Below are 12,522 nucleotides of genomic sequence, written 5' to 3'. Positions count from 1 at the left end.
TGACCCACCGAATTATGGGACTGTACACATAATGTAGTGATGGTAGGGTTAAGATTAGGATTGGGATTAGGATTAGCTCAATACATTATATATATTTATGAGAGAGAGAGAGAGAGAGAGAGAGAGAGAGAGAGAGAGAGAGGGAGAGAGAGAGAGAGATTTTCATACAAATCTATTCTATAGCTTCATTCACTTTCATTGTTCAGAAAAAAAAGACATGTAAGAAAGTTATACATGTAAGAAATAAATTTCAGGTAAGCAAATCATAAAACTTTGTGTGTTAATAAACCTACCAGATGTTCTTGTTTCAGTTGAGTTGGACTTTTCTAAAGTGCTATAGGATGAGAAAGTTTAGTTAGTTGTGGAGGGATAGTCATAAGAATCAAAATCCAGCAGAATCTTTAAAAGTAAATGGTATGGTATGCTGGTGTGCTCAGTAAAAACAATAGGTCTCATTCACTAATAATTGCGTTCACTATTTGTATTTATATGCAGGTTTAAAATTCTCATAAAAATGTTCCGCCTAATTTGTGCATACACACATGAATTTGTTTTTAACCTCATTCTAATGTTGATGAATTTTGAGTATTCTAAATGAGAGACCGTGTGCCTGAGGTAAGTAATTCACATAAAACATGCCCAAATCATGTCCATATAAGGGCATTCTGCACACTCTTTTCTTTCATCACTCCCAGCAAACATGGCACTCTCTAATGACATGTTTTCACCTGAGAGAATGTGCAAAAAAAGCAAAAAAGATGTGCAAAATAAGCAAAAAGAACTACATTTAGTACTGAGAGGCAGCTTTATGTGTGCACACTTTGAGTGTGAGAACAAAATCTGCAGGAATGAATAAAAATATAGCTGCAAGCAGCAATTACGGGGCCAAGCACAAAAACGGCACAATAAGCCAGCCAACATGGCTGTGAGCATCAGACCAACTGCAACAGAGAGCAATTAAAGACCTATTCAGATCATTTTAGGCAAAAGAGCTGAAAAATTATAAAAAACGATAATTTACTGATTCATCACTTTCGACCAATAGGTGGCGCTGTGACCAAATTAATGTGGTATGGTCAGAGTGAGGTGACAATGACACTTGCAAAGTTTGGTGTCAATATGTCAAAGCATTACAGAGATACAGCTTCAAGAGAAATTTTTGCATCATGCCTCAAATTCGTTGCTCCATTATACGAAAACGTATTGACTTGAAATCGATAACTTTTTGTCGGCATGGTCTGAAGATGATACAATTCAATTTTGGTGAAAATCGGAGCAATGATCTAGGAGGAGTTCGAAAAAGTAGGTTTTTAAAGAAAAACAATATGGCGGACAGGAAGTTCCGCCGACTATGGCAAAGTTCCATTACAATCGGTTAATATAGTCAAAAGTTATTAACATTTTTGTAAATTTTGTTATAACTTTTGACCACAAGGTGGCGCTGTACCAAAACTTTTTGAGTACCAAAGATGCATACCGAGTTTCCTAACAATACGCTTATGCTTTCGTAAATTACAGCATTTTAGCACAAAACTCAAAATGGCCAACGGCCAAAATGGCTGATATGGAAAAATTGGATATCCTTTGACTCGGCATGATGCCCTGTATCCAATAAATCCCCGAATCCAACTGAATGTCAAACTTATAATTTTTGGACAAACCCATCAGAAGTTATAAGCAAAAAAAAGCCATTTTTTATATCTCTGCACCAGTAGGTGGAGCAGCGCTGAAACGCTGCATGTTGTTTCAGGTCATGCTTATGATGTCATGTACCAAGTTTGGTCTGAATACAATAAAGTGTTGCGGAGATACAGCCTTACGTCTATTTTTGCAAGTGTTATGTACAATTAGTTTGCGTGTTTTTGGAAAACGGTTTGAGGAATCGACTTGAATTCCATAACTTTTTGTCGGCATGGTCTGAAGATGATCTGGTTCAATTTTCGTGAAAATCGGAGTAACAGCTCGAAAAAGTAGGTTTTTCAGAAAATTCTAAATGGCGGAACAACGTCAATCGATTCGGCTTGACCCAAGGAATCAGAGGAAAATCAGAGGAATTTTGTTTCCTAACCAGGAGTATGATATTTTTATGTGTACGAGTGGTTTCAGTTGTTCCTACATTTTTTGTAAATTTAAAATAAATATTGATGAATCATGATTTGTTCGTAAAAATGTTCGTAACGTTTGTGCGTACGCATGCTTAGTGAATGAGACCCAGTGTCATTGCAATGAAGAAGTAACAGTTTACCTGTGTTTTTCAGTGGACGGGCTGACCTCCTGGCGTGGAGGGGGAACGGGTGCAGAATGACTCCAAAACACACGTGGAGTGCTTGGTAAAGTGCCACAGTAGATTTCATTAGAGACCATCTCTATCCCTGAGCAGGGAGGACTTGGAGGTGAACCAGGTGTGTTGGTGAAGGGAGAGCACTGATAACTAGAGGGGGAGTCAGGTGGGGTGCAGAGGGGTGGGGTGCTGAGACGCTCCTGGTCCGACATTCTCCTGAAGGTGGAGGGAGGAATTCCTCGATTTAACCTAGGTGGCACTGGGGGTAACAGTCCACCAGTCTCTAGGGCTGAAGTGGTATTACTCAGACCTGGTTCACAATGGACCTTTTTAGATTCAGTAGATGTTTCAACAGTGTCTGTACTGGATGCAGTAGAGGATGAATCTTCTGCAACTATTAGAAGGTGATCCTGAGATGACTTTTGGCGAGGTTGCGCTTCGTGTTGTGTTGGTAAAGAAAATTTCTCTGCTCTTAGCTTGTGGAAGACAGTTCTTGGTTTTGGTACCGGCTTTACAACACTAGTGCTACGCTCGGAGAACGAGCGCTTCACTTGTGCACAAAGATTCGGGGCAGAGCTGTTACGTAAGGTTTCTAAAGAGGTGCCGGGATGTCTTGAAGGAGAAACATTGACAGGGGTCACCTCATGAATAGCAGACTCTGAATTACAGCGATCTAGCAAGGGCTCTTGCCCTTGATGTTGACAGATCAGCTGAATGTGCTCGACCAGTTTGAGGATACGCTTCCTGTGGCCGGTGGCAGTGACTCCCACCCTGTTCAGAGCAACATTGTCCACATGACAGAAGTCTCGGGCGAGGAGAAAGCCTGCCTGACGGAAGTGATCCAGATACCTCTCGAGGTGGATGGAAGCCAACAGGTCCTCTGCATCTGAGCATGGACCGATTGTTGCCATAGTGTGCATGGGTGCTGTTTAGGCTGCATTCGAAACAGCAGCAATTCCAGCCAAGAGCAGCAGACGACACCAGTCCTTCATCTGAGAAAACAAACAGAGACAATAAGTTAACGGTTCATGGAAAAAGACCTCTTTAACCCACCAAGAATTTGATCTACCCTCTGTGTAGTACACTAATAATATGTAAAATACATTAAATAGAGACTATATTTTTACATAATAATAATTAATAAATAACAAATTAAATATATAATGATAATAATAATAATAATTATAACAATAAAACCATGTATTTGTTTGTATTACTATTATACTAGCATGGTGCCAAAATGCAAAGGCAACAAGTAATTTCAATCTTACAAAACTAAATGGGTAATGTCTACCTCTAAAAGACATGGCTGATAGTTGCAGGGAGATTAATGGTCTTTTATGACAAAGAGCATTTTTAGAGGACAGAGACTGAATCACCCTGACATTTCCAGATGAAGCCATGACCCCGCTCACAGACTCTTAAAACCACTGTGTTGGAACAAAAAAGTCAGTGACTGAATAAAAAACAAATCTTTGTACCATGTGAAAATGAGCATTCAGTGTCAAAACACATGGGAATATTGCAGAGTTGCACATCATGATAAGCTGTAACAGAGAGCATACACAAGAATGACAATACAGTCATATTTCTTATACTATTTTTAGAAGCCTCCATTCATTGAGCTGCTGAAAATGTGGTCCACATGAGGGAACTAGCAACAGTCGAGAAAACAGAGACTCCACCAGGGTGGGCCTGGGAGAAAAACCACGTGGGTGGGGCAAAGCTTGTTCGGCAGGGATGGCATAACTTTGGGAGAGAGACCGAGAGAATGCTTTCTATAAACATTTCTGACTGCGCGTCCTAAAGAGTAACATCACTTGAGAACAGTGGCCTACGAGGAATCTCAAGGCTACGAGTGGCATACGGCCAAACCCAGAAACAGAGAGCCACTACATTTCATGACCTCAAGGCGGAGCCTGATGGGTGGGTGTGATGATTGGATAAACTCTCATCACAGGGTGTACAAATCCACAAAGGATTCACACTGTTCTTTCTCAAGGACATCTCAATAGGAGGTACGTACGGTGCCGCTTTCTATTTGTGGCAGAAATGAATCAATCATAATCACTCCACCGCAATTATAAAGCACAATAAAAGTCAAAAACGTGTTAAAAAAGCCTTGATAATGTCAGCAGGGTCTGTTTCACTCAACAACTGAGTCTGAGTAGAAAAGCAGACATTAGAAGGCTGTTAAGAAAGGTTGATGAGTCATATCCTCGACTTCCTTTGTCTGGACTCTGGATCCTAACCTTTGGCTCTGGCACTCTGATTCACCGGATCCCACGGTGAGGGGGGAGGCAGGAAGCTTGTGAGGAGGACTGATAAAGTGTGACCTGAGGAAAAGAGAGAAATGGGTCTGGGTGTTTTCTTTTTCCGCTAGCAGCAATGCAGAAAAAACTCCCGTCATCACGAAACCAACCAGTGGCAAAACATCTGCAATTAATTCAGCCCAAATCCCTTAATCTACAGACTCCAGATTTCAGTCTTAACTAGAGCTGCACGATTAATCGTAAAAAGACTGCGATCCCGATTCAAATATCCAAGCGATCTTATTTCATTAATGACAACGATTCGTCCTTGTTTCGTAAACCTTTGACAAAATCGTGGCTGAATTTTGACTCCCTGACAAATTTTACCCCGGCTGGGGTGTAATAATTCGGCACCGGAACATTCAAATCTGTGTTTGTGCTGACACTCTGAGCCAGAGAGAGCAGTTTTGAACCACACAGTAGTCATTTCTGTGTTACAAATATTCAAATTATCACAGAAGTACTGAGATAAAAGTTTAAAGTTAGGATATAAACACTGATGTCTACGATAGCAATCAAAATAGAGCAAAACCACATTTTGAAACTAATTTGGCGCTTCAAATAACAGTCGTGTCAATTACATCTTACGCCACCAGTTGGCGACAAGTGACTGTTAAAAATGTATTTGTCATTGAATCATTCATTCAAAAGATTCATTCAAAAACACTGATTCCAGTAATGAAACAATATTTTTTTAACGATTCATTGAATTAGTTCAAAACCATTTTTTAAAAATAATTCCTTCAAATTACTTAAACTTTTTTCCAGCAATTAGAGTCCATTAATTAATATTTTTTGTCAGAACCTCTAGTAAATTACATGTTATTTTGTTTGGTTGTAGATTATATTCAGAATCGTGGAAGAATCGTGATCTCTATTTGAAACCAAAAAAATCGTGATTTTCATTTTATCCAGAATCTCACAGCTATGGTCTAACTATGCTGTCTGTTTTCGTTCGTTGTTAGTGTTTAAATTTATAATTAGAGTTTGAAAATCTCATTCAAAAATGTAACGGCAGTGATGTCATCGTAATATTTGCCTACAGAAGTTCTCTTGAAGATTATGAAGATTCTTGTGTGAAGCCAAATAAAAAGTTGTTGAGTGTTGTGAAATTGGCTCTGGTGCGGCAAGAATGCATTCAATTGATCAAAACTTAGATAAGACATTTATAATGTTACAAAACTTTATCAAACAATTCTGAAAAACAAATGTCAGTTTCCTCAAACTGTTTTCAGCATTAATAATAATCAGAAATGTTTCTTGAGCAGTAAATCATCATATTAGAATGATTTCTGAAGGATCATGTGACACAGAAGACTGGAGTAATGATGCTGAAAATTCAGCTTTGCCATCACAGAAATTCAGCTTTGCCATCTTTACATTTCAAAATATATTAAATTAGAAATTGTAATAATATTTCTCAATATTACTTTATTTATCAAATAAATGTGGTCTAAGTGAGCATAAATAAAAATATTTTAAAAATCCCAACCTTTTGAACAGTAGCGTACAGAGAACCAACACTTAAAACTCAAGCTTGCACTATTTGTTTGGAAGCATTGGCATTTCCTTCATTTCATTTTGGATTTGCCACACTTAACGCAGCACACATGGTTCAAAATTAATATCAATTGACTGTAAATGCAACAAACACATCTACCTATTTTCCATCTGCATTTCTCAACCCCACAATATAGATGTATTTGCAGATTTGAGTGACACCAAACAACCACATTATTACGCCACATTTTATCGGGTTGACATGCAGCATGCAGGCACCCAGTGTTTGTTTAGCTTGCAACCACATGTACAGTAGTGTGGTTAAAACAGGGACTATTTTGCAAGGGGAAAAAGGGAAGCCACAATTTCTGTCTTTAAAGTATACAGTGCATAAGACAACTGTTTGTTACTCAACAGAAGGCACAGAAAACCTTAGATGGTCTAAAAAAATTCGATAAGAGTCAGGAGCGATCACAATATAATGTTTTGACTTAGGCCATCAAGTATCCCAAACACCCTACAGAAAACACTGTCATGGATGCAGAGGAACAACGCACTATAAATGGGGTAGTGTTTGTCTAATGACTGCATTCCCTCCACGCTGTGACCTGAGGATGCCGGGGGAAGGGTCACTTGCAGATAAGAATGATCTGAGACGGTCTCAGGCAGGTCTGTTCTTGCATATGAAGGTCTAGAAAAGATGGTAAGGCAACCAGCAGGACACCAGAAGCATATCATTCCAGCAGCTCCGTATCTGTATCTTCCAATCATCCTCCACATCTAGACTGAGCCGGCAAACACAAGGCAAGATGGCCGCCATCTCAAACAACAATCAACATGTATTTTGCTGGGAAAACTGTGCCCTGCTCTGCTCTGTCCGCCCCGCCCTAACTATATTTATCTTGATGGCCGATCTGGGCTTTCTGCGAACTACTGAATACACAGGATACAGCTGTCCCTCAAACAAAACCCTCCTCCTCTGTCCCGCGCTAGAGTAAAAGAGAGAATGTGCATGATACAAAGATGAACTGCAATCATTGCAGCCATCTAAAACCATAAGAAGGGTCAATGATCTCATGATAATGTCAACAGGGTCTGTATATATAATGGTCATATATAAAATCTGAGGTAAAATTACATGATTTTGTTTTCTTCTCCATACACACTTTTTTTGAAAATTGTAACATTAACATGATGGTCATTTAAACATAGCCTTTGTAAAAAAAAAATAAAATAAAAAAAAAACATATTTATTATAGCTTGTCAAAAATTTCCCCCTATTTGGGTGTGAGCAAAAACACGACGTGTGTCCCTTTAAATGCAAATGAATTGCTGCTCCCGTCACACTTTCCAGAAGAGGGCGGAGCTTTAAAAGCTCAAGAACAACAAAGCTGGAGAATCTCACGCAGCCAAAATGAGGATTGTCAGTAACGGTGTTCAGCCTTACATTGTTCAAACCGGAGTCGACACTGATGGAGAGACTCAGGAAGAAGTTACAACTTTTAGAAAGAAACTGGACGTTTCTGAATGGTTAGTGGATAAATTTATGTAGTTGCTGTGGAGTTGATTCAACTCATCCACTAGCATGTGCCGTCATGTTCATCTTTTGTGTTGAATTGATCCTCGTTTGTGAAGCAGTCTGGCGTAAAATGACGGCATGACAACAACACTCTACTACAACAACTCTTCCTCTTCTCTAAAGCAGCCCAACATGGCCCCGCCCCCTTTGTTGTGTGTTCACGGTTTATGTAAATTTTAGGGTTTGTGATGTCATTAACCCGGGAAGAAGCTTGTTGTAGTCCGTACCAACCATTTGTTGTAGTCCTTAAATGGAAAATTCTTTAAAAAAAAATATCTCTCTTTGCATTGAACTTTGAATGTCGTAACTTTGCAGATATTGTTTATGCTCAAACAGCAACATTACACACTAACTAAAGTTAAAAAAGTGAAATCATAATCAACCACCACTTTAACTTAAATTCGTGCATCACACAAAACTATTATTTACAGACAGAGTATTGGGAATGCAGCTCATTGTCATTTGGACTACTTTAATACTGCTTTATGAAGACATTTTTGCAATAAATAAATTAATATGATTACACTTGTCTTGAGCATATTTTTTCTTTATACTGTATATTTTTTTAAGTAATTGTTAGGGTTAGGTTTAGAGATAGGAGTGGGATTCATTTTTAACATTTTATAATTTGTATGCTCTATAAAAGTGGTTATGTTTTGGTTTGGGTGTAGGTATATAAAATAAGATCTATAAATGTAACTATACAATTATATTTATGATATAAAAGATATGTCTCCATAGCTGCAAAAACATAATAATGTTTTAAGTTTTGGATTTTGTCAATACGTCTATATATTTTACATTTCAGCATCAATCCAAACATACAAAAAAATGACGTTTTGTGTCTGTAAATGTTACGTACTAATATCTGATATGAACAATGAGTCCAGGCTGGTCTCAAAAGAAACTGTCTTGAATGAGGCAGAACACCTCAAACCTAGAAAGAGCTTTCACAGAATCTACACACTGTGTCCTTGACATGCTGGTCATGGTCACCGGGATAGCAACAATCACACTGAGTTTACACGTTAAAAGAGACACTCATTTCAATGAGACAAATGGCCATACACATTTCCTGTACTCTTTCAGAATAGTATTACAAAATGAAGCCAGTGATGATTCATGTTTTTCTTGTAATTAAGTGAGTAAACAAGACAAACTATTATATAAACTCATACAGAATTATATAGAAAAATGAGGTGTTAAAAATGACACCAAATGGGACACATACACACTTTATCAATACTATAAGGATTATAGTATTAATTAATTATTACGGATTATATAAGGATATTTATCAATATGCTTTCTGTGATGCCCCATTTTTAAAGAGTTTGTTCAGTAATTAATGACATTTTTGGTTGAACTAACCCTTTAAGCTCTGTTAAGCTGGTATTTTCGCAACCTAGATTTTTATGTCTGTAGACATTTTGGCGGGTCTCCCAAAAATCTCAAGCAAAACATGTGTTGAATTTAGAATTACTTATGTTGTTCATGCATGTCTTCCCATTTGTATTTATTTATTAGTCCTACTAATGCTAACACCGGTGATGGCAACTCATACAGTACTATATGCCGTTTGGGAACAACCTAAAAACTGTGTTTCAGTTCCACCCACTCGATTAATAGGAAGTTCATTGGAAAAACAACATAATCTCACACCATAATGGAATGGAATGAACTAGTTGCCCAGAACTTAATGGATGGAGAAAACATTTCTCTGACAGAATGAGCCTTAAATGATCTTAGGTTGCTATCTGAACAGCAACCTTTATCAGCAGGAAAATACTATTTGCATTTCAAATGGTGTTTCATAGTATCCAGAGATTCAAACGGCACCACTTTGGAGATTCTGTTCCTCTAGGCAGTACATGCAACAGGAAGTGTACACATTAGCACATCAACCAATAAATGGCACAGGCAGACAAACACATAAATCTAATAAAGCCTCATCTAGTGTAATTGAGACTGCATTGAGAATGCAGTTAACGTTCTGGTGCTCTTCAGTCATTTTTGACCCGAAAAATTTAGTTTTTTAGAATTTTTTACTGGAATGGAATTGGCACTTGCTATGTGAACACAAAAACAATCATGGACATGACTCGAAAAGGTTAAATGGTCCTGAAAAAAATAGTCACACTTGTGCTGCTTGGGGTCAAACATGAGCACTTTGGAAATAAATGGGAGACGAATTTCATCTAGTGAAAACTTTTGGTACTTCAAACAAAATCTTACTGAAAGATTTTGATTTTTAAGAATTAAGATTTTGAGATATCAAGCTCAAATTTGGAACACCTTGTTTAGATTTATGGCTTTGATTTTCTTGCAGTTTTAGAAGTTTTAAAAATTGAAAATAGTATTTTTGTGCATTTTTCATAACAATAAACAATAAATTCTGTAACCTTTTTAAAGTTAACTTTTTTCGCTTCAGCAATAATTTGTCAAGTGTCATCTTTGAAAAGGGATCAAAATAAAGTCTGTGCTCTAAAGCATTCAAAATTTATGACAATGCTCAAAAAGTGCATAAATGGATTATAACTACAGCGTAAATATAATTTAGTACCATAAAATCCCCTAAAAATACAAAATATTATAAAAAAAACATTATCAAAACTAAAATATTTTTTTCATTAAAATAAATAAAAAATTATAATTTTTGACCAACATGCGAAGAGCACCAGAGGGTTAAATTAGTCGTTTTGTCTTTATTTTTTTTGTTGTTTGCTCTCATTATTTTGCATGATCATTTGTTGTTGTTTTTATTTTCATTAATGAAAAAACATGCTTCGCGACCTGTTGATTGCACTGCTCTATGGGTTGTGATGGAGCCAAAGGAGAAAAACATCTCCAAACATCTTTCCCTCTCATATCCTACTCAAACATCCCTGGGCTTCCAGAACGAACAATTAGTGGAAGCTGTAGAGTCAAAAGCAATTTGTGAAACGCAGGAATCAAGGAGGCTTTTGGGATGCAGTGTGCTGGGGGGTGTGTATAAATAACAGTGAAGCACTATTGTGTGACACAATACGTCATTGTTCACAACTGGTGGAGGCCGCGTAGATGAGATGACAGAACACACTTGTGTATTAACGTGCTGGAGCCTTGTTCAAACACATATCGGGATCTCAGTTCCCTAACTGGATTGAAACTACACTGTGGCAAGATTTCACAGATTTTCACATTTAAGTCCTATCAGATCATTTTGTCGGCCTGTGCCATTTATTGGCTAATGTGTTCACTTCCTGTTGCATGTAAATGTACAGAATTTCCAAAGTGTGTTCCGTCATCTCAAATCCGCGGCAGGAATTTTTTTAAACAAAAACACAAATATTGTAGCATGCCACTGCATGCATACATAAAAACATAAGCGAAAACATTCCTTAAAAGCTTCCTCTCTCTTTCAAATTTGTTTTATGTATCTATGTTTATTTATTTATTATATTTCTTTAAAATCCAGTGCCTATATTGAATTATATTTGGCATTTGTGACACTGAAGACTGGAGTAATGATGCTTAAAATTCAGCTTTGATCACAGAAATAAATTACATTATAAAATATATTCAAATAAAATACTGTTATTTCAAATTTTATAATACTCCACAATATTACTGATTTTACTGTAAAAATCATTAAAAATCTTACCAACCCCAAACTTTTGAATATATTTAATAATAAATATTTATATTTTATAGAAATATTATATTATATTATACTATATTATATTATATTATATTATATTATATTATATTATATTATATTATATTATATTATATTACGTTACGTTATATTATATTATGTTACATTATGTTATATTATATTATATTATATTATATTATGTTATATTATATTATATTATATTATGTTACATTATGTTATGTTATGTTATATTATATTATGTTACATTATGTTACATTATGTTATGTTATGTTATGTTATATTATATTATGTTATATTATATTATGTTACATTATGTTACATTATGTTATATTATATTATGTTACAATATGTTACATTATGTTATGTTATATTATGTTATATTATATTATGTTACATTATGTTATGTTATGTTATGTTATGTTATGTCATATTATATAATTTATGGCAAAATTGTTTTTTTCTGTTATAACAACCCTCTAAAAAAAAATCAGATAAACTGAATATCTGCAATATTTCAAGAACAGTCATACAAACTAAAAACACTGGATTAGATTAAAAATCACATCTAGAACCTTTACACTGGACATTTCAAAGATTACAACTCTGCTAGATCTGGAAATATCTCCCATCCTCCAAGTGTCATGAAGAGCACTGAGGGAAATACAGGTCAGATTATGCAACAAGAGATTTATCACAATTAATACACTCGTCCATGAGAACTTAATCTGCATTTGGGAATCTGCTCAGTTAAACATATGGCATATACAGGGGTGCAAGAAGCATTTTAAAAGTACACACTTCTACTTTAAAAGTAATGATTTTCTCCCCAAAAGTGGGCGATTAATGTGGTAGAGCTTCTCCACATCATGCATATACGCTTGCAGAATGAAAATGTTTTCTGCAGTAGCCTTCAAAATGGCATGCTATTCTTGCAAATTCCCTGGAGACTCCCACAGTTGTTGTGTCTGTAAGGAACTGGCAAATTAGCTCTGGGTGTTTCTAAATCAGTTTATACTAAACTGGACATTGAGGGAGTGTAAAGCCTCTGGGTATCGGATTCCTCAGTGAGCAACTCCCTACAGAGCCAATCTTGCATTACAGTCCAGGACAATTCCCTGGCATGAGAATCAATGCAATTCCGTCTGAACAGTCAACACCGCTGGGTAATAGTTAAACTCACGACCTTAACTAA

At 36.4% G+C, this 12,522-nt stretch overlaps 1 protein-coding gene across 3 annotated transcripts in view; it reads right to left on the bottom strand.

Annotated features, from left to right (window-relative positions):
* Positions 1–12,522, bottom strand: part of arap3 (ArfGAP with RhoGAP domain, ankyrin repeat and PH domain 3) — a 44,656-nt gene that overhangs the window by 31,735 nt on the left and 399 nt on the right. For all 3 annotated transcript variants that reach the window (XM_067385524.1, XM_067385539.1, XM_067385532.1), the window contains exons 2-3: positions 2,246–3,273; positions 294–334 (exon numbers count right to left, since the gene is read on the bottom strand). In XM_067385524.1, coding sequence (XP_067241625.1) covers positions 294–334; positions 2,246–3,201 — 997 coding nt within the window. In that variant the 5' untranslated portion in view covers positions 3,202–3,273. The remainder of the gene's footprint in view (positions 1–293; positions 335–2,245; positions 3,274–12,522) is intronic.

The sequence above is a fragment of the Chanodichthys erythropterus genome, chromosome 1, assembly GCF_024489055.1.
Source record: "Chanodichthys erythropterus isolate Z2021 chromosome 1, ASM2448905v1, whole genome shotgun sequence".
Lineage (NCBI taxonomy): Eukaryota > Metazoa > Chordata > Actinopteri > Cypriniformes > Xenocyprididae > Chanodichthys > Chanodichthys erythropterus.
This window is presented reverse-complemented; position numbering and strand designations above follow the sequence as displayed.